The following is a 21,961-nucleotide window of genomic DNA, read 5'->3' as shown; positions in this document are numbered from 1 at the left end:
GCCCCCTCAGACAACCTTGTGAAGCCTTGAGGAAGTGATTTAACTTAAAGCCAAGCAAGAATATTCCTGCATCGTTAATGTTTGGGTTTTCAATGAGAATGCTTTCATATGTAACTTGTAGAACAAACTAAAGTTAAAATTTTTAAAGCCTAAAAAATGTACATTTAACAATTATTTTTTTAAAAGGTGGGGGAAGGGGAGGGATCTGCATTTCTCCCTTCCCTTAAAAACGTCTATTTTTCAACAACTGTGAAACAGGAATCAGGCTATAAAAGCAAACATTAAGTAGGCACATACACTGGCCACGTCAACATATTACAAGTAACTCAACAAAGTATGCAGGGTGCACATGACTATATATCGAAAATCCCTTAGAACGAAGGCACCGATGTTTCAAGGTGGAAATATATTTGTGAAACAAACATACTGCATTTTAAATCCTATCATTTTAGGATAACGCCATTTTCTAAGTATAGATTAAGTTAATATACTATACAATGTACAATTTTATTTGTGTTCTTTTTTGACATATATACAAAAATACATGTACATATTAAATATTTTAAAGGTTAAACACCAAACTGTGGACACGGTGTCACAGAGTTGGCTGAGAAAGCAGTGGAGAACAACACAGAGACAGACAAACTGGCAGTGTTTAATTTTCTGTTACAATAAACATGTAATTCTGATCATTTTTAAAAAGATAAATTCAAATTTATACCTAATATGTCAGTTACTTTTAAATCTGCAGCTAGAAAAAAACTTCTTCATTTTTTAACTTCAAGAATATAGTGGAAAACCAAAAATGGCAACAGCGAAGAGCCACCCCTGACATGAAAATGTTTTCATTCCCAACCTCAGATGAGTGAGTCACACCAGCCAGTCTTTACAGAGCCCGCCTAAAGGACACGAAGCCAAGGCACCGGGAAGACTCAAATACACGGAAGAATAAAAAGGCACCCTAAGCATATAAATGCAAGACTGACTCACTCTACTCTTAAGAAAATTATTTTGCCTTGGTTTCAAATTTTTATTTATCAAATAAGGTAACTATTCAGAATATAATTATTCTATAACATAGAAGACAACAGATTTAAGAATTATTCATATAAGATCATAAAGAAAGTTTACATGTTCTGTATATGAAATGACGTATGTACAAGGTTATTTACTGCAGCTTGTAACAGGAAAAGACTGGAAACCACCCTTAAAAGAGGGACGGCAATGCATTGGATGGAATACAAAGCTACTAAAAAAGAGGAAGACACCGTGTACTGACATGAAAAATATTTAAGACCTATTCTAAAATGAAATACACAAAAGGTAGAGAACCACATATATTGCATACGGAAGTCCCCAGAAAAAGAATATTTGAATTTACATGATGAACACTGAACGGACATACAAGCACACAGTAAAACTGGTTACCTCTGGCCGTAGAAGCAGACTTCTGGATTTACTGGGCTTTTACATTGCCTTGATTTATTTTAACCACGTGAATACAGAGGTAGACTTAAGTATGCAATCTTCCAAAAGCCACGTGACCTATGTACCTTGGTCCTCATCTACAGAGCATTATGCCCACCTGAAAAACTTGTAGAATGAGGTGCTGTGTGACCATGCCAAGCACAGGCACACAGCCACGGAAGAGGCCCACATGTTACTCAATCTGAATTAGGAAACTATGTAGTATCTCTATAAAAGTGCTTTCTCATCTACCATATAGCTTTAAAACTAGATTAATTAGCGAAGTCTTAACAATTACAGAAACAAATACCTATTAATTTCCGAATTAAAACTGATGTGAAGATTTAAGATGTACCCTAAAATAGCATTACGGTTGCAGACAAGAATTATTCATAGGAAATGCATTCCTAAGTATCTAGATTGAAATGCCAAGACGAGGCAACCAACTTTCATAAGGATCTAAAATTGTGTTACTTTAAGAGATTTTCAGATTTTATGATAGGATATAAATTCAGACACCCCTAGAGAGCTTGTTAAAAATTCGGCCTCCCGTGGCCCAACAGTGGAGATGCTGACCCCACGCTTGAGGTGAAGCCCCGGCGGATCCGTATTTTCAATAACCTCTACGTGATTCCGCTGCACACCAGTCGGAACACCGTGTCCTTGACTACGTTACAGACTTAAGTCACACGTGTTCAAATTGCTTTTCAATAGAGGCTGCTTCCTGCCCTTAGTCATCTTAGGAGGCCCTCTCGGGACCAGCCTCACTTCATTCACGTTGTTTTAATCCTTCAGAAAAATGGAATGTACCTCCGATTCACAAGAAGATACTGTGAAGATACAACACACTCTCGCTGTATTACAAGCAACCCTAAATCTGTTAGTAGTACCCCAGAAGTCAATTTGCATGTCAGAGTTTTTTCCACAAGGTTCCTAGGGCAACCTCTCAAAGTGTATATGCAAATAATAATGCTGTTCCCGAAATATAAGTTTCCTCCAAATAATACCAATTCCTGACCCCGTGCCACCTACCAAGAGTTGAACTTAAATATCAGAAAACTTGAAATTTATGGGCCCAAAGCTTAAGAGTAAGCAAACAATCTTTCCTAATCCAGTTAGAAGGAGAAATGATCAGTGACCACTGTTTCATAAGATGAAAAGCCAAATAACAGAATTCACTTTCCTAAAGAACTCACCGGGCATTTGTCACTGAGTCATCACTCTAAAACAAGTCGAAGAGATGTAAAAGGTGTATAGAAAATTAAAGCAGTTTAAAATTGCAAACTGTAAACTCAGGCCATCATGTGATTCCCACAGGAAAAATCTGAAAGCCTTTGGGGAAAATGCATTGTCACCAGACAGGGGAGGAACCGCATAGATTCAGACAGTTCTCCTTGAAATACGTACCATGATTAAAACTAAAGATAACTCGAGTTCTAAGAAAAAGCTGCAAGGGGCAAAAGTGAAGAAATCAAAAAATGTGAAGAGCAGGAGGACTCAGAGATGTGAGACCTAAAACTGGCAAGTCATAGCCTCCAACAACAGAGGACTGCTAGGGACACGCTGAACTGTCAGAAGGTCCGCGACAAAGCACAAGTGTCACTGGCAATGCGAAGCTTCACCCGGGTGTGCCTGCAAGTATAAATCACAAGTACTTACTGCACTCGTTCTACGAGGAGACACATTCCTTCCAAGTTCTGATTCAGCACAGACACACCAAAACACACACCGGGATCATCTGCTTTAGGTTATGAAGTATGTAAAACGATGAACAGAAACGAGGATAATAAGAAAATCTATTTCTGAAACGGTCTTTTTAAAAAACAATCTCTACTTTGGCAGTGATTGAAGTGTCTGGAAGAGCTCAGGCACCCCGCACACAAGGGGACACATGCGGACACCCCACACACGAGGGGACACACACAGGCACCCCGCACACAGGGAAACACACGGGCACCCCGCACACGAGGGGAAACACACGGGCACCCTGCACACAGGGGGGAACACAGGGCACCCTGCACACAAGGGGGAACACAGGGCACCCCGTGCACAGGGGAAACACTCGGGCACCCCGCACACAGGGGGGAACACAGGGCACCCTGCACACAAGGGGGAACACAGGGCACCCCGTGCACAGGGGAAACACTCGGGCACCCCGCACACAGGGGGGAACACAGGGCACCCTGCACACAAGGGGGAACACAGGGCACCCTGCACACAAGGGGGAACACAGGGCACCCTGCACAAAGGGGGAACACAGGGCACCACGCACACAAGGGGGAACACAGGGCACCCCGCGCACAAGGGGAAACACACGGGTACCCCGCACACAGGAGAAAACACACGGGCACCCCGCACACGAGGGGACACACACGGGCACCCCGCACACAGGGGGGAACACAGGGCACCCCGCACACAAGGGGGAACACACGGGGGAACACAGGGCACCCCGCACACAGGGGGGAACACAGGGCACCCCGCACACAAGGGGGAACACACGGGCACCCTGCACACAAGGGGGAACACAGGGCACCACGCACACAAGGGGGAACACAGGGCACCCCGCGCACAAGGGGAAACACACGGGCACCCCGCACACGAGGGGAAACACACGGGCACCCCGCACACAGGGGGGAACACAGGGCACCCTGCACACAAGGGGGAACACACGGGCACCCTGCACACAAGGGGGAACACAGGGCACCCCGCGCACAGGAGAAAACACACGGGCACCCCGCACACGAGGGGAAACACTCGGGCACCCCGCACACAAGGGGGAACACACGGGGGAACACAGGGCACCCTGCACACAAGGGGGAACACAGGGCACCCCATGCACAGGGGAAAACAAACGGGCACCCTGCACACAAGGGGGAACACAGGGCACCCCATGCACAGGGGAAAACAAACGGGCACCCTGCACACAAGGGGGAACACAGGGCACCCTGCACACAAGGGGGAACACAGGGCACCCCGCACACAAGGGGGAACACACGGGCACCCTGCACACAGGGGGGAACACAGGGCACCCTGCACACAAGGGGGAACACAGGGCACCCCGCACACAAGGGGGAACACACGGGCACCCTGCACACAAGGGGGAACACAGGGCACCCTGCACAAAGGGGGAACACAGGGCACCACGCACACAAGGGGGAACACAGGGCACCCCGCACACAGGAGAAAACACACGGGCACCCCGCACAGAAGCGGATACACTACGTAAGCCCCAGGAGGCGTTTATTACGTTGGAGGCTCTAGCAGGTGCTCCGTCGCGATTCCCTGGTTTCGGTCAGCCAGGGGTTATCATTAGCTGAGTATTTTTAGAATTCCACTGGGTCTGTCCCCTGCAAATCAGTGAGAAAGAACCAGAAGTCCCTCAGCACAACGGTTTGTGTGCCTGCTCTTCCCCTGGATAATACCCAGGACCCCATGAACCTGATGCACTAAAAAAGAAGTCTCATTTCCTTAAAGACGAGGAGTTTGGAGTCATCCGCGCATTCCACAAATATTTACTGAGCGTGCACTACGTTCTGAGCATCAGTCCGGGTACTGGGACACATCAGTGAATAAAAACTGTTAACAGAAACAAATGGCCAGCTTATCAATCATTTTACAGCTCAGGCAGGGCTTCCCATGGCAAGAAATCGGGAGGTAAATGTATTATCTCCATTCCTGATGAATGAGGCCTCACAGACCCACAGGTGTGGGTGGGTTTCACTTTTCCAGTGCCATCTTCTCATTTTATAAACACACACACAGCTTACGGGACTTGTGGTTCTTTATCCAGGAGACGGCAGGCCAAGGGCACTGTAATATACGCTGAGAACACACGATGCTTTATAGCATTTATGAAAACGTGCAATTACATGTTTATGGAACCAGCTGCTTGACTGTTTCCCGGCCTGAACAGCAAGTTCCAAGAAGGGAACCTCATCTGTTTTGTCGCCACTGTCCCCTCGGCATCAAGCAGGCCTCTAATAAATCCGCAGTGACTGTTGGCTGTATTCCAAAGGGGAAGACGCTGGGCCAAAAAGCGTATACTGGATACACTGACGGACTCCTTCGGAACACAATTAAAGCTCAAACAAAGAAAGGTGCTTCACAGTTTGGAATTTAATACATCAGTTTATAAACAAAAGAGGCCTGGCGTCAACACATGATAAAAACCAAACTTCAATTCACAAGTAGGAACTCACAGCAAATCAAACAAAGCTAAGTGTTGTTTCAAACGGGTCTTACTAATTCCTCTCACAGTCATTTATCCCGCCTGGAAAGGCAAAATCTACGATTTATGTTTTCTTGGTCAAGTGATCACAAATGAGCCTTTTACATGCCAAAGGCATGATATCAGGGGAAAAAAGTGTTAAAAGATTTTTCAACAATATATCCAACAAGCCTAGCCTATTACCTTCTTTTCACACCTAAGGTCTAAGACCCATTATTAAAACAGCAGCGGTGGGGGGAGGGTGTAGCTCAGGGGTAGAGTGCGTGCCTAACGTGCACAAGGTCCTGGGTTCAATCCCCTGCACCTCCATTAAGCAAATAAATACATAAACAATACTAATTACCTCCCCCCGAAAACCACAAAAATTAAGAAATGAAATAAAACAGCAGCAGCAGATCTTCATTTCTTCATCATATAAGACATGTGGCTACAGCCCAAAAGTAACACCTCCCATAAATTATTATTAACCAGGCAGAGCAATTGCACAGTTACCAAATCCTTCAGTTTACCTTCAAAGCACGTTTAACCATTAAGACTCGTATCTCAGCCATTTAAAATTGCTTACGGCCTCACTCAAGTAATATTAACTACTCAAAAATCGAATGTTAGAGCATAATAAAAAAGCTACACACACTACTAACTTCGCACAAGGATTTACTCTTTTCAGCAGACGGCTGGCTTCCACAGCCAAGGACAGGAAGGATGATGCTATTCTAAGCCAGTGCTAATAAGCCTGACATTTCTTCGAGCTTCGCTACCACACTCTGAAAGATTCAAACTTGTTTACAAGTAAAATACAAGATCGTAACTCGGTACGTACAGGTAACTTCCTCTCCAGGCGGAATCTTTCCATGGTGATGTACGAACGCCTAGTCTTTGACAATGTAACGCAGCGAGGCCCCCGCGGAGCCCGGGGACAGTGAGGACACACCTGATTCAGGTCACTGTGCTTTGCACAGAAGAACACTTGTAAGTTGCTTTCACCGCACAGCCAGTCACTGTGCTCTAAGCCACCTAATCTTCCACGCTAATAACTACAGCTCACAGGGCGTCACAGCACGAGAGCCCTGACGGTAATACACACATGTAGTTATCACTGAAAATACCCAGAGAGGAATGTAGCAACCAGTTTTCAACTGAAACCTTTCTATACCATTAGTTCAAGAGAATGCACTCTAAGGATATGTGTAATGGGTGTGTTTTTTTGGTTTTTGAGGTTTTTTTTTTTTAAGAGACTAAAATTTCAACAACATACTCAGTTAAACCTAGCCCTTAATTTCACTTAATTCCAGGAAAGATCCAAATATGTTTTCACCTGAAGAGTTTTGCCTTTTTATCATTACTATATTTATACCAACTTATTGTGTAACCACATTAATAACAGGATTAATAAATCATATTCTGGTTTTAATTATCACTGTACCCCCCCCCAAATTAAGCATTCACATGGGTAACAGCTAAAAGGGAAAAGGAAATTAGCAGCGCACCTCTAACTTTTGGGCTCAAGATCTCTTTTCACCTCTAAAAATTACTTAAGACCTCAAAGCGTCTTTGTTTACAAAGTTTACCATATTTATATTTATAATATTACTATATTAACCATTTTGCAAGTAAAACTGAGAAAAATTTTAAATATATATTTAAATTCATTTGGAAAAATAATAAAGCCATTACATGTTAACACAAATAACATTTTAATTAAAAACAACCATTTTCAAAGACAGAACAAGATTTGGTGAGAACAGCTTTTACATTTCTGCAAATCTCTCAATATCTGACTTAATAGGAGACAACTGGAATTCTCACATCTACTTCTGTAATCAATTTCATATGATTTGTTATTCGGTTGAATTATATGAAAAAATTCGGGTACACACAAATACTGTATTCAAAAAGAGAGGAGTGTGTTAACTCTCTTTTCAAGTTAACTTGATATTCCCCTTTGCCAGGTCACCAAACTCAAACAGTAGTCATTTCTTCAAGGCTAGAAGGTGAGGTAGAATCTGCAGCCTTTTCAAATAAATGTTTTACCCGCACACTGTTACATTAAACCCACTGGCCCACCATACACACACTTTGAATCCATGTGTATAACTTCACATTTCATTCCACAATATTAAAAAAAAAAATCACATTTGTTAGTATTATCAGTAGTCTCATAAGTCTAAGTGTTGAGAAACTGTCAGGGTCAGGCTGGCAGATACGTTTTTCAAAATTATAATTTTTTCTGAAAGTGAGACTTATCACTAGGAACAAATACTCTCAGTTGTTTCTCTGGAAGGGACAGGCTCGCTTCATTTCTTTCTGAGGAAACAGCTGTCAGATGTCAAGTCTGAATAACCACAGTTAGTCCGCTGTTCTTTCAAGTGACGATGGTACCCCGTGAAGAAGGCAGCTGGGCCTGCTCACAATTCAAGCCATCACACCGGTGCTTTCTGTCCAGACAACCGCTCACCGCAGTATACAGCAGGCGCCTTTCTATGTGTGCTTCCTATTCTGTCATTCGGAATACTAAAGCAAAGGCTCAGATTTAATAAGATAGTTTTCACTGCTTCATCAAAGACATTCTGTTTGCGCCTTTCTATGTGTGCTTCCTATTCTGTCACTCGGAATACTAAAGCAAAGGCTCAGATTTAATAAGGTAGTTTTCACTGCTTCATCAAAGACATTCTGTTTTTAAAATATATTTTGATTGAAGTATAGTCAGTTTACAATGTTGTGACAATTTGCGGTATACAGCACAATGTTTCAGTTATATAGGAACATACATATATTCGTTTTCATATTCGTCACAAGTTACTGCAAGATATTGAACATAGCTCCCTGTGCTGTACAGTATGAATGGATTTTGTGAGAATCCTCCTGTCATTCAAAATGAGAGACACTCTGCCAGAGTTCAGTAGGTGCTCTGTGCAATTCGATGGGTTTGTAGATATAATTCTTGGTGTATTTGTGGGAGAGGGCGAGTGGGAGTCTCTCTACTCCACCATGTTGGCTCCACTCAAAAATTAATTTATTTACTGTTGTATTTTTTTATTATTATTTTTTTGCAGGGGGGAGGTAATTAGGTTTTATTACTTATTTTTAGAGGAGGTGCTGGGGATTGAACCCAGGACCTCGTGCATGCTAATGAGCTCTACCCTCCCCAAGGACATTCTGAAGTGAGTAACTCTGTTCTGTTTTTAAACTGCCAGCGCCTGGTGGTACTGGCTGCTGCCTCCCTAGTTTGTCCTGTGACATGAGTCTCACCCATCACTACTCCCACACAATCAGCGCAACTTCAGCCCAGTTAAGAGGCAAGTAATGTCCCAGGACTGCTATGAAAATCATTTTGATCTTGCAGACCCTCTGGAAGGATCTCAGGGGCTGGCAGAGGTCCTTGAGTGGCACTTGTGAGAACTCCTGTAGAAAAATTCAGGTTTCAAATACATAATTAAAGAATTGTAGGTGAATATTACTTTTTGTTTTCTCTGTGATGTTATTCGTTGAATGAATATTTTAACAGGTATAGAAGGAGAAAAGGTAAAAAAAGTATTATTTTGTTATTCTGGATTTCTAGGAAATGATACAAAATATTTATTAGCACCAATTCTGTGCTAAAACTACGCTAAACACTGTCATACATGTTGTATAGCACATTCAGGTATTTCATTTAATGATGAAAGCTCAGAGAGGGTAAGCAACTTCTCCAAAGCGCCACAGCTAGCAGATAGTGGGTTTAGGATTCAAACCCAGTCCTTCCAGTCCATGCTTTCCCTCCATTCCAGCTACATAAAATAAAACTTAAGAAAAAAAATTTCTGATAATAGTTGATTAAAACGAAATTCTAACTGAACAAGAACAAATAAAATAAAATGTCTACTGAAGTCAAATAAAATATAAAAAGTAAAGTCTTACTACCAGCTAACCCTATAGAATTCACTGACAACATGCATCAAAACAAAATTAGAAATTTAAGCTGAAATAATACATCAAACAGAAAAAATACTTTGTTTTAATCTTCCTCGAGCTATACGAGACAGCAGACGCCAGGCAAAAGACATGCCAAAGCCTTCAAGTACAGCTTCGGTTTTTTTAAACTTCTCTAAGAATTGGAGACCCATTCAATGATCGCAACAGCTACAATAAAATTTTTTTTAATTTTTAAAAAGTCAACCTTTCTGTGATTTATACTTGGCAAATGAACATAAATCTAAAGAAACAGATAGACAGAATATATGTTATTCACTGATTTTTTAAATTCTCAATGCATCTAGCCCAAAATAAAGGGCACCTGCAAACAGCCAGGTTCCACACCAGCTTCCACAAGGACCGCTTGACATGTCCCTGCTGTTCCCTCCCCACCAGCACTGAACAGCTTACTCAGCCTCCTGGCAGCACACGCCTCACCCGCACTGGATTATCAGAGCCCTGGGCACAGGGATTTAGGGAGAAGGGAGGGAGAGAGAGACAAAGAAAAAGGCTACGAGGCCTCAGGGGAAAAAGAGAAATGAGATGCATACACATTTTAACTCCCCAAATTGTAGAGCAAAATGTCATCCTCCATCAAAACACAGAAGAGCCACTTCTCCGGTGTCACCTGTTGGGACGCAGTCCTGGACACTACTGAACCAATATGCAAAGGAAAAAGTTTAAAGCAAGTTTTATACACTAAGTAGAAAGGAAAAGTAAGTTGTAGTTTACTACTTCCTTGATAAAATAAAGATGTTAACAGTAAACTCAGGGCTTTTAACTGAGCTGGTCCTTTAAAGGTTTCTTTTCAGTTGTATTTTCCTAGCAATACTTCTTTTTTTTTAAACCAATCTAATGAGGTATGATTGACACATAAAAAGCTGTACATAGTTAACATACACAACTCGAGTCTGGGGACAACTGTACACTCATGGAATCACCGCCACCATCAAGGCCACAGACACACGTCACCTCTCAAAGCTTCCCCACACCCCCTTATTAGTATTATTGTGAGCAGGGGGGAGGGTGGGGAAAGAGGACTTAACTTGTAAGATCTACTCTTAAAACATGTAAAGTGCACACTGCAGTGTTGTTAGCGACGGGCTCTATGCTGTACGTATTATGGATCCTGCTTAACTGAAACGTGTACCGTTAGACCCTCACCTCCTCATTTTCCCCTCCTCCTAGCCTCTGGCAACCACCATTCTCCTCTCTGCTTCTGTGATTTTGACTCTTTTAGGTTCTACATACAAGTGAAATCATACAGTATATGTCATTCTGTATCTGGCTTATTTGACTAAGCAATAAATACATTTACACGAATCAAGACTGTCTCACTTATTCCCTTGGTTTCTCTGCCCCATTTTCAAGTTTTTCTCCACTTTGTAATACAAAGAGAAATACACGCATTTTTTTTTTGTTTTACCAAAATGTTAGCTACATACAACTCACTGTTGTATACATAACTTGCTTTTTCCCACTTAAAAATATACCCTAAAGATTTTTCTGCATCTGTACATGGAACTTACATTTTAATATCTATTAAATTAACCTGTATATGGTAGAAAACTTAAATAGAACTGTCCCCAGATAATCATTCCTCCCACCCAATTTGCACTCAACAGATTTAACTACTTTGTTTCTGCCTCAGATTGTTCGTGGTAGCTAGAGTTGCCACCATAATGTTAAATAATGTACCATTTGGGACAGGACCTATTTATTCTATAAAAAGAAAAATTAGGCTTTTTAACCCACATATGCCTTTTGCACTTACAATCTCCTTTCACATTTCAGTTTTGATTAGATTTTTTATATCAAGATTGATATATTCTGCTGCATATTTATAATGAAGCCTTCTAAGCTGTGTCCTCTGGTTAATTCCAAAACGTCAAAAATCAGTGTTAAAAAGCAGCAGTGCATTACATACAAGATCTTGTGGTGGTGGCTCACAGTGAAAAAAAAATGTGACAATGAATATATATATGTATGTTCATGTATAACTGAAAAATTGTGCTCTACACTGGAATTTGACACAACATTGCAAAACGACTATTACTCAATTTAAAAATGTTAATAAATAAATAAATAAAAATAAAAATTTTTTTAAAATCTAAAAAAAAGAAAAAAAAAAAAGTAGCAATGCATGGAGTTGACGCCCCGCTGGCCCCTGCCCCGGGCAGTGGGGTTTGGAAAGCGGTCCCTCCCCAAGTCCCTAGGCAGACAGCTCTGAGACACAGTTCACGAGGCTCCTCCCAGGGCTCGCTTCTGCTTCTTGGGATCACTTCACCACCACGTTACCCGCACACAAGCCTGTCTCAGACTCTGCTTTTGGGAAAAGCCAAGCTAAAACACCCAATAAAAAATGCACACATATATGCACCAAAGGACATGCAAAGGAATGTTCATAGCAGCATTATTCATTGTAACACAAAACTGGAAACGATCCACACATCCAAGAAGAGGAATGCAAATGGACTGTGGTGTATTTATGTAATGTAACTCCATGAAGCAATGAAACTAACTAAACAAACCAGCGCTACAGGGAAGAACATGGATAAATCTCACAATCATAACCTTGAGTGAAAAAAGCCAAACATATAATTCATATCATATGATTCCATTTAGATAAAATTTTAAAATAAGGAAAACTATTGTGTTTCTACCTTTACGCAGGAGGGAGAAGGGAGTAAATGAAGGTCTTTCTGGAGCGCCAGCAATGGTCTACTATTTCTTTTCTGAAGTGATAGTTACATGAATTTCTTTGCTTTTTGACAATTGGCCACATTTACTATTTGTACATGTTTGTATATGTTTTACTTCAATTAAAAAAATCTAAAATAAATAACTGCATTGCTACAAAGAAAAAGAACAAGAACTTTGGAAAATTAAAAATAAGATTTTCAATCTCCAAAAGGGGTAAGGCTTAGAAGATAAAGTATCTCAAACAAAAAGAAGAATCAGAAACTATTAAAAGTAAGAGAGAGAAACAATCAACAAATTTTGAAGATTCAGCTTCCAACTAATACGAGCGCCAAAAAGGGTAAACAGGAAATGGATTGAAGGAAATGATAAACTAAGATAAACTATGAGAATTTGCGAGAATGGAAAAGGGATACGAACCTTTAGAATGAACGGGCCCTGGGTGACAAGGGCAGTATCTTAGGTAGTAACTCTAATAAAATTTCCCGGAACTGAGGGTTTAGAAACAAATGTTATGGAAGGAAACGGAGGAAGAGAGACACATAAATTGAAACAAGACTTCTCAATGGTCACCCTGAAGGAGGAAGTCAATGGACTGTTTCAAGATGGAGACACGAATTTTTCTGGTACAGCTTCTCTTATTTCCAGGAGCATTTATATTTGGTTTTGTTTTGCATTCCCTGCCTGTTATAGAGTGAACTGTACCCTGTTCAAAATTCATTATACTGAAGCCCTAACTAAAAAAAATAATAATTAGGAATATTAGGATTACTTAAATACTACCTCATTCAGAATGAGGATTAATGATTGGACTATCAGAAAATATCACTAAATCCCTGTTGCTCAAAAGAGAGTCTTCTAAACTTTAAAGTCAAGTAGGTCCCTTTCAAAATGACTTACTTTTAATGGGAACAAAAAGAACCTGCCTAAAAATGATGAGATTATTGACCAGACACCAAAAGCAAACATATTAAAGCACAAAACACTAGATTCCACTCTTTACACGAGTCCTAAGTCTCCACTATCTCTAGGATAATCCATCAATTTGTATGCCGTGGCTAGTGTAATAACGAAATAAAACAAAAACAAAATTATCTTTATTTGCAGATGGTATCATTATATACCTAGAATATGACAAGTTCAACCAATTAGCACAAATAAGATTCATCTGCTGGCAGCCAGTCACAAGATAAACACCAACAGCTTTTCCCTAAATTACCAGCAACAAACTAGAGATAGGGTTAGAGAAAATCCCTACACAAGAAGAAAATGATAAACTACATGGGAATAAATGTAATCTAAAAAAACCTATAAAATTTTATTGAAGGGCACTAAATAATCTAAAGGCGTTCTATTCTGGGTGGATAGACTTTAAATAAATACACCAAATAATAATAAAGCTTTCCATATTGACACAGAAATTATAAACTTTCCTCCAAACATCCCCATTTTCTCCAACTGAATTTGTAGGTACGGTGGGAAAAAAAAAAAAACCTAACATTTTCCAGCTTCACAGTCAGAAAATCATATCATCACAGGCACCGATTTTTTTTTAATGTTAAATTCAGGCAGAAGAATTACTAAGCTTAGAATCTGCCAAAGGCGGGGGAAAATCTAGAAATGTAAGTTAGGTGGAGAACTGTACAGGAATTAAAATGATTAAGAAGGCACATGTAGTTCTGTTTGCAGATGTGAAGTCAGTTTTTCAGTAGAGGAACAGAACCCAGGGCATAACTGCTAATGATGCAGACGGGGCTGCTGCTGACATTAAGCAAAAGACTTATTAAAGGTTTTTATGGGAAAAGAAAAAGGAGGGTGCGCTATTTTCTTAATAAAAAAGGAAACATGATTTAAATTCTTTCCTGTAAATTTTTTATTGTCCTCCTTTTTCTAAGCTCTTTTGAAACAGAAGTGTGGGAGCTCCCCTCTGCTTCTCACACACACTGTGGTTATTACCGGCTTTTATGCTGTCAGAGGCTGCAAGTATCAGAAATTACTAATTATAACTTCCTATGTGCTTCATATGCATTCCTTCACTGACGACCCTGAACAATTCTAGGAGAAGGCATGACTATCCTAAATGTATAAAAGAAGAAATTTAGGCTCTGAATTTAATTGTCCCAAGGTCTCACAGCTTGTAGTACTTGGAGAAGCTAGAATTTAAAATCATGTCAGCCTGCCTCCAGGAACCACGCACTGATTTTCAGCACCACTTACAAGCATCATCTTTAATCCTCACGGTAAGATTCTGTAAGGTGCCCCAGCTGGTCATTCCCTAGCGCAGAGCCACCTGACTTCACGCCTCTTTCCACGAGGCCACACGCCTTCCCCGAACTTACAATGCTTGTAATTTTATTTGCTTATGTGCCCTATTTAGGGAATTGTAAGTAACATATACGTTATTCTGTCACAGAAGCATTCGCCTAATTATTTTTAGATGTTTTAAATCTATTAGAAGTTCAGTAACAGCAGGTAACTACCATAAAAAGCAAAACCTTTAACAATAAATTAGCATCCATATTATAATAAATATATGGAGATATTAATTTGGTTTCCACAGATAAATTTGAACCCAATAGCCAAGAAGGAAAAGCTCCTGTAAAACAAATGGAAACTTGTCTAATTTTAAAACACACATTTCAGAGAGCAGCACCACCAGTCCACACTGTTCACCGTTGCAACGTATCACTGCTGAGTCCACACTGCTCAGAGCAGCTAGGTTTCCCCCACCTACTACTGGTCTTCATCACTATATTATACCATCGCCATCTGGTGGCCACCAACAGACACGTGGAAATTTTCCTCTCGTGCGGTGCTTATGGTGAAGAGAATGACCCTAAATGCCCTTTCAGGCAAAGAAACACAGGGTTTGAAAAAAATTCCCTAGCAGCTGTTTTTTTAAAAACCTGGACATTTAATTTCATTCAGGAAAACTTAAATAGAAAAAAAGATTTTAAAAACTACTGGACAATTATTCTATTTCTATATTAGGATATTCACTGTATGATAGCACTGTATTTTTCATGTGGGCATTTTATGTTTACCACTGAATAACCAATGTGTTTCAGTGAAGCAGAATTAGTCACTTTTTTTTTAACTGAAGTATGGTCAGTTACAGTGTCAATTTCTGGTGTACAGAAGCATGTCCAGTCATACATATATATACATGTACTCATTTTCATATTTCTTCATTAGCGGTTATTATAAGATATTGAATAGAGTTCTCTGTGCTACACAGAAGAAAAGGTTTTCATCTATTTTTATATATTTGTTAACATTTACAAATCTCAAACTTCCAAATTTATCCCTTCCCATTCCCTTTCCCCCAGTTACCATAAAATTATTTACTATGTCTGTGAGTCTGTTTCTGGGTCTGTTTGTTTTTTTTTATTATTCCACAAATGAGTGCTATCATATGGTATTTTTCTTTCTTTTCTCTTTCTGGCTTACTTCACTTAGAATGACAATCTCCACATCCATCCATGTTGCTGCAAATCACATTATTTTATTCTTTTTTATGGCTGAGTAATATTCCATTGTATAAATATACCACAGCATCTTTATCCAGTCATCTGTCAATGGACATGCTTCCATGTCTTGACTATTATAAATAGTGCTGCTATGAACATTGGGGTTCATGTATCTTTTCAAATTAGCATATATTGTTTGTGGACTTTTCAATGATGGCCATTTTGATTGGTGTGAGGTAATACCTCATTACAGTCACATTTTTAATGTTTCAAATACTCTCACCATTCTGGAATTCTGTTTTTAAACATATTTGGAGGTGTATCTATAATTTAATGAGAATTAAACAGTTGAAGAACCTAATTCACAGATAAAATATAGTTAACATAGGGTAAAAATTGTTTCATCAAAAACTTTCCATAAACAAGCACATCATGACAAAAAATGGCAAGTGTACTTGGCAAAGTGTATCTCTATTTTTCTTAATACTCCACATTTAAATGCTAGGAACAAAGGATATGTAGTTCAGTTTACATTTGCATTGAGAAAACATTAATGTAGTTACAGCGTCCCTAAATGTTAATTAGCTTTCATTCTTGTAGGTCTCATCTTGGGCTACCGTTAGCTAGGAAAATTAATCTAAGAAATTTAAAAAGTAATCTGATTGGCAAAAATTAAAACACACCTGAAACTGGCTTAAATATGCAATTACTAAAGTCAAAATATGGCTTAATATAGTGAATTCAGATATATTTAAACTCAAGCTTTCAGTAGAAGTGAACGCCTCTCTCACTTCCTCTAAGACATGCAGAACCAACGAAGGGTAATTTCTCTAACTCCTAAAACTTGAGTCTTCTCTGTGTGAACTTTCTGACCTCCTTGCTCTCTGATCCATGAGTCTACGGACAGGGCTTCTCAGCTTCAGCACTGTGGGTCTTTTGGGCCAGATGCCTCCCTGCTGTGGGGAGGCCTTGTGCACTGCAGGATCTTCAGAAGCAGACCTGGCCTCTACCTACCATGCGCCAGAAGCACGCGTATCCCCCTCTCCCCAGATGTGACGAACAAAATGCGCCCAGAATTGCCAAATGCCCCTTAGAAAGCAAAAACACGCCCCAACACACACACAGTGAAAACCACTGCTTTAGAAATAACTGGGAGCTGCTACTCACTTAAAGTACCTTAAGATGCTGTGAAGAAACAAAAAAAAAGAAATCAACCAGATTCTTCCTTGCAACTCATCGTGAATGCAAACATAACCTAAAGCCTCCATCCTTTTATGAAAACTGCATTTAGCAATGAACTCTACCTGAAGAAACGCATCTTGAACTTATATTTCAAGTTTTCCCAAAAGTGACCTAATCTCAGTATACAGACATATCGATGATGTTACTTGGATAATTTGACTCTAAAAAAAATTCCCACTGTAGTTTCAATACAATACTTCCAGATAAAGGCAGGATGGAAATGCTTTTTTTTATATGCATGCTTTTTAAACCTTACGAAACAAATCCTCAGGTCTCTGAAATGCAGAGCACCTCAACACTGACTCATCCAGACCAACGGAATACACTGGAAAGGCACTGTAAGTTATCCCCATGCGCATTTCACTGCCATGCATTTATTTGGTTGGGATCCAGACTGCAGACTCAGTCAGCCTGACAGCAAAACAAAAAAAAACAGAAACAAAAATAGGAGGCGGTGGTAATTTATGTAGATGCAGATAGAAGTAAGTCACTTCAAGTGGTCCTGATAACGAAGCCAAAGAAGATGAGAAAGATGAAGATTAGCTGTTTTCTGTTCTCGTTCCTCTTTCTGAAGCTTTTGTTCAGCTTTTTCTTGGATCCCAGCAAAAACTCTACATACTTAGAATTTTCTCTCTTTAATGACAAGTTCAAATATATTTCTGACACCAGGCAACCAAAAGAACCCTGCCTGGAACACTCGCACAATTCCTCCTTTTTGTTTTTACTTACTAAGATAAAAGCTGTCAATTATGAAATATAAGTAATTTATGAATTTCAGATTAAAAGATTGCCAAATTTAATTGTTATGCAGGCACACTGGCAGGTCTTCACCAGTTACAACAAATGGTGTTGCCATTGGCTCTTGGATACTAGTTCTTTTTAAAGAGTCAAGATAACACTTACCTTTCAAGAACAACAACAAGAAGGACACAAATGAACTTATTATTTTGATTTCTTGAATGTGTGTGAGCACATGTGTCTGTCCTTTATGACTGGATTACCGCATTCTGTTAATTCCTATTTCGTCGTTGGCTTTATTCCTTTGATAACTATGTAAGTTTAAAAAGCTAAAGATCTAATCTGTTCTTAGAAACAATAACTAGTACATATATGAAAGCAAAAAAAATGCACAGTATACTGTATATGTGTATTTACATGCAATATAATGTGTATGTGCAGTCGAACTGTAATAATTCTACCTAATAAAACTGAAAAAGGAAAAAAAATTTACCTTTCAAATTACCCAAATGTGAATGAAAATTAACTCATTAGGCAATGATCATCATGCACAACAGAATATAATCTAACTTTAAGCATTTTGCAATTCAGTTCAATTCAATTCATTCATTCAATTCAATTCAAACACTATAGTCAGACACTTTATTTCATAGTCTCCCAGTATTTTCCATGTTTGTTCTCTGACAAGAGAAACATTTTGTGTGAATAAAAATAAAGCTTCCTTGCAATAGTAACTTATTCTAAGCTTACAGAAGGCAGAGGAGTAAAGAAAAACAACCTGGAGGTCGTCAAAGTAACACGAGAAATCAGAGATTTGAGTTTGGGTTTCTCTCTTCTCCTTCCCATATTACTAACATGACAGTAGTTTTTAAAAGAATAACCTGACAAGGATACAGACAAGAGAAGAAACCACAGCAAATGAGAGATTTCATAAACTCTCTGGAGGATGGAAAGTGGGTGGAGGAATGGTTATCTCATTCGGAAAATGAACAGCAACCTTAAAATCAGTGGCTGTGGAAGAAATAAAGAAGGACGCAGAAGCAAAATCATGTTTAATTAATGCAACACTGCACAAAATTTTATTAAGTGATTAATTTACATATACTTGAGAAATAGCTTCTAGTTAATGACCCAACCCAGGAAATTCCCTCCACAAATCCACAAATTTTATTACCATAAAATTTACTGAAAACTGAATATATACATATGGGTATATATATTTCTTGCCACTGGTCAACCAGTTTATTTTGGCTGAAGATAAAACATCAGTAAGTGTAGGTTCTAGAACCAGATGGCCTGAATTCAAATCCTGGATCTTCTCACTTGATAGGCAAACTACTTAACCTCACCGGATCTCGGTGTCCTCATTTGTCGAATGCGGAATAAAAATTAAACAAGATAATGGATATAATGTGCTTAGAGAAGTTCCGGGCACAAACAAAGCTCTCAATGAAATATTAAGTATTAGGACCATCCTACACATGATCATTTTTGCTGGTCATACTATGTCACTTTTATATTTTACATTTAAGGAAAATTGAATTTATTTAGTTCACATTTACCACCACTTCCCAACTCATTTCAAGTGCCCTGAAGATACAATTCTAATTCTCTTTATGTAGAATTGTATTAACTCTATGTATGCAATAGATTCTTACCGATAAAAACAAAATACAATGATCTATGCTAGACAGGTCTGAAGCAAGTCATACTTAGCTTTTGTTTTAATTTGAAAGCACTGATATTTAGAAAGGTGAGAAAAAGTCCATCATAGCACAGGTAAGACAAAACCTCCCCTTGCCTTTCCAGTTGTGATCACGGTTTCATACTCATTTAAGCCACCTCCTCATGATTCTAGGAGACAGATGAGTAAACAATCCAGAATTCAGCCGTGACCCCGCATTCAAACCCGGCTGTAAGACAAGTGAGCACCAACCTTTGTAACAAAGGCTTCTTCGAAGCAAATGGTTTCCCATTCATTTCATACAAATTTGCATCTAATTGAAAATGCAGCACGCGCTATTCTGAGCAGCCAAGTTGGCCTTGCATTGCCAACTAATTCTTCAGTTAAATAAAAGATTTTAAGTGTGCTTTTTTCACTACCTGAATCATGTGGATAGCTATACACTTCAGAGACTGTTACATCAATCCTTCCCCTACAAGACACGTTTCCTTTATTCACTTAATCATCTAACGCTTCTAACACATCTGATCATCTAACAGATACTTACCAAGTGCCTACTATTTGCCGGGCACCGTGCTAGGAACAGGGATCAAGATGCCAGGACTCAGAGGTGGGAAAAGGTCTAGTACGTTCAAATAACTACAATACATTCACTATGTAGAACAAGAAGGAAGAGCAGTAAAGACAGAAAAAGATGGAGAAGACAAAATGGACCAGGTCTGTCAGGACCTAGGCAGGTTTCAGGCTCATTCTGAGAGAGATGGGCTTTTACACAGGGGAGTGCCAGGCAGTGGTACCAAGGCACCTCTAGTAAGGGACGCTGGAGAGAATTCTAGGCGGGAACTGGTGGCAAAGACATTCTCTTTTGGCTGACCTTAATTAGGGTCCTCTAGGCCAGCTCTCTGGCCTTGTAGAACCCACTCTGAACAACTGACTCTGCTAAGTCAGTCTGGTGAAAATCCCCCATCCTTGGTACCTTATCACTCGGTCCTGCCTTCACCAATTCTGCTGAGATGGTCTAACAAGAACCCCCCTTACCTCTGATGCTTCCTCCTACCAACTTTCCATCCATCCTCTGCTCCCTAGCCCTGCTTCTTGGATGTAAATGGCCACTTGTTCTTGTTAGTCAGAGTTGAGCCCAATATTGCTCTCTGACTGCAGTAGCCTCTATACCCATCACTAGGGCCTCCCTTTAAAAGTCTGCTTTACCATTGTTTAACAAGTGTCACTGAAGAATTCTTTTCCTTAACCACTAGGGGCCTACATCATTCCAGGCAAAAAAAAAAAAAACATGATGACCAAAAGAAATATGGAGAGAAATGGACTTATTCGAGATAATTAGGATTCTGAGACCACTGGATTTGGTGTCTGGGCAGAGGGAGAGAAAAGTCATGGATAATGCTCGCATTTCCAAACCTGAGTAACCAAACAGCGCGTGGTGCCATACACTGAGATAAGAAATGCAGAAAGAAGGGAAGGTTTCATAAGTTCTAAAACATTTTACATTTCAGCCGAGTTATCCAAGTAGAAACAGTAGTGGGTGGACCTCCCTTCTGACATCTTCTACTGACTCTGTGAAGAAAGTAGCAACATTTCTAGGATTGAGGGGTGAGAGGACAGTCAAGAGAGCAGAGAATGTTCAGCGTGGCCAGAGGAGAGAACAGGAGAATGAGGAAGACATGGAGTACTTTCTATCTTTGCAGAATCAGAGAGAACCATGAATGGAGGTGGGTACCAATCTACAAGGCTGTGCAACGTAATTTTTCCACTTGTTTTGAACAATCCCAGCACAGTTAGATTGACTGAGGCTTAGGGATTTACCAAAATATTTAAAACCAACAGACATAATGGTATTCTCTCTCTCAGACAAGACAGAGGCGAGGGGGTGGGAAGGGACAAATTTGGGAGTTTGAGATTTGCAAATGATAACCTCTGTACATAAAGACAGATAAAAAAACAAATTTATTCCGTAGAGCACAGGGAACTATGTTCAATAGCTTGTAATAACCTTTAATGAAAAAGAATATGAAAACGAATATACGTCTGTATATGCATGACTGGGACACTGTGCTGGACACCAGAAACTGACACATTGTAACTGACTCTACTTCAATTTAAGAAAATGTCTTCATAGATTTTTTTGGAATAAAAATTTTAACATGTTAATTAAAAAAAAAAAAGAGAGACTGGATAAGGACCATACATTCTAAACTAGACAGGGAGGTGGAGTCAGTAGACAAAAAAGGCGGGGGAGAGGGAGATTAAGTGACTTAAAAGCCTCCAACTTCAAAGAACGAGAATTATGGGATTAGTAGAGTAAAAGCAAAGAGCTTAAAAAAAATAAAGGAGCTTTTAGTTAGGCTGAAATACCTGAATTTAAGAAATCTCTTACAGGAGCTCTGGAAGCTTCGGCCATGAGCTCGGCAGAGTGGAAGTAAGGGTCATGGTAGCTGAGAAAAGTCAAGAGGCTGAACGGGTCAC

At 39.7% G+C, this 21,961-nt stretch overlaps 1 protein-coding gene across 7 annotated transcripts in view; it reads right to left on the bottom strand.

Moving 5' to 3' along the window:
* SLC4A7 (solute carrier family 4 member 7) overlaps positions 1-21,961 on the bottom strand; it is a 111,777-nt gene that overhangs the window by 73,468 nt on the left and 16,348 nt on the right. The window contains exon 1 of one of the 7 annotated variants that reach the window (XM_064496823.1): positions 6,516-6,747. The exons of 5 other annotated variants lie outside the window; for them this stretch is intronic. In XM_064496823.1, the coding sequence (XP_064352893.1) occupies positions 6,516-6,548 (33 nt within the window). In that variant the 5' untranslated portion in view covers positions 6,549-6,747. Of the gene's footprint in view, positions 1-6,515; positions 6,748-21,961 lie in introns of those variants that run through there. One more of the 7 variants, XM_064496821.1, reaches the window with a different exon arrangement.

Source organism: Camelus dromedarius, chromosome 17 (assembly GCF_036321535.1).
Source record: "Camelus dromedarius isolate mCamDro1 chromosome 17, mCamDro1.pat, whole genome shotgun sequence".
Taxonomy (NCBI): Eukaryota; Metazoa; Chordata; class Mammalia; order Artiodactyla; family Camelidae; genus Camelus; species Camelus dromedarius.
This window is presented reverse-complemented; position numbering and strand designations above follow the sequence as displayed.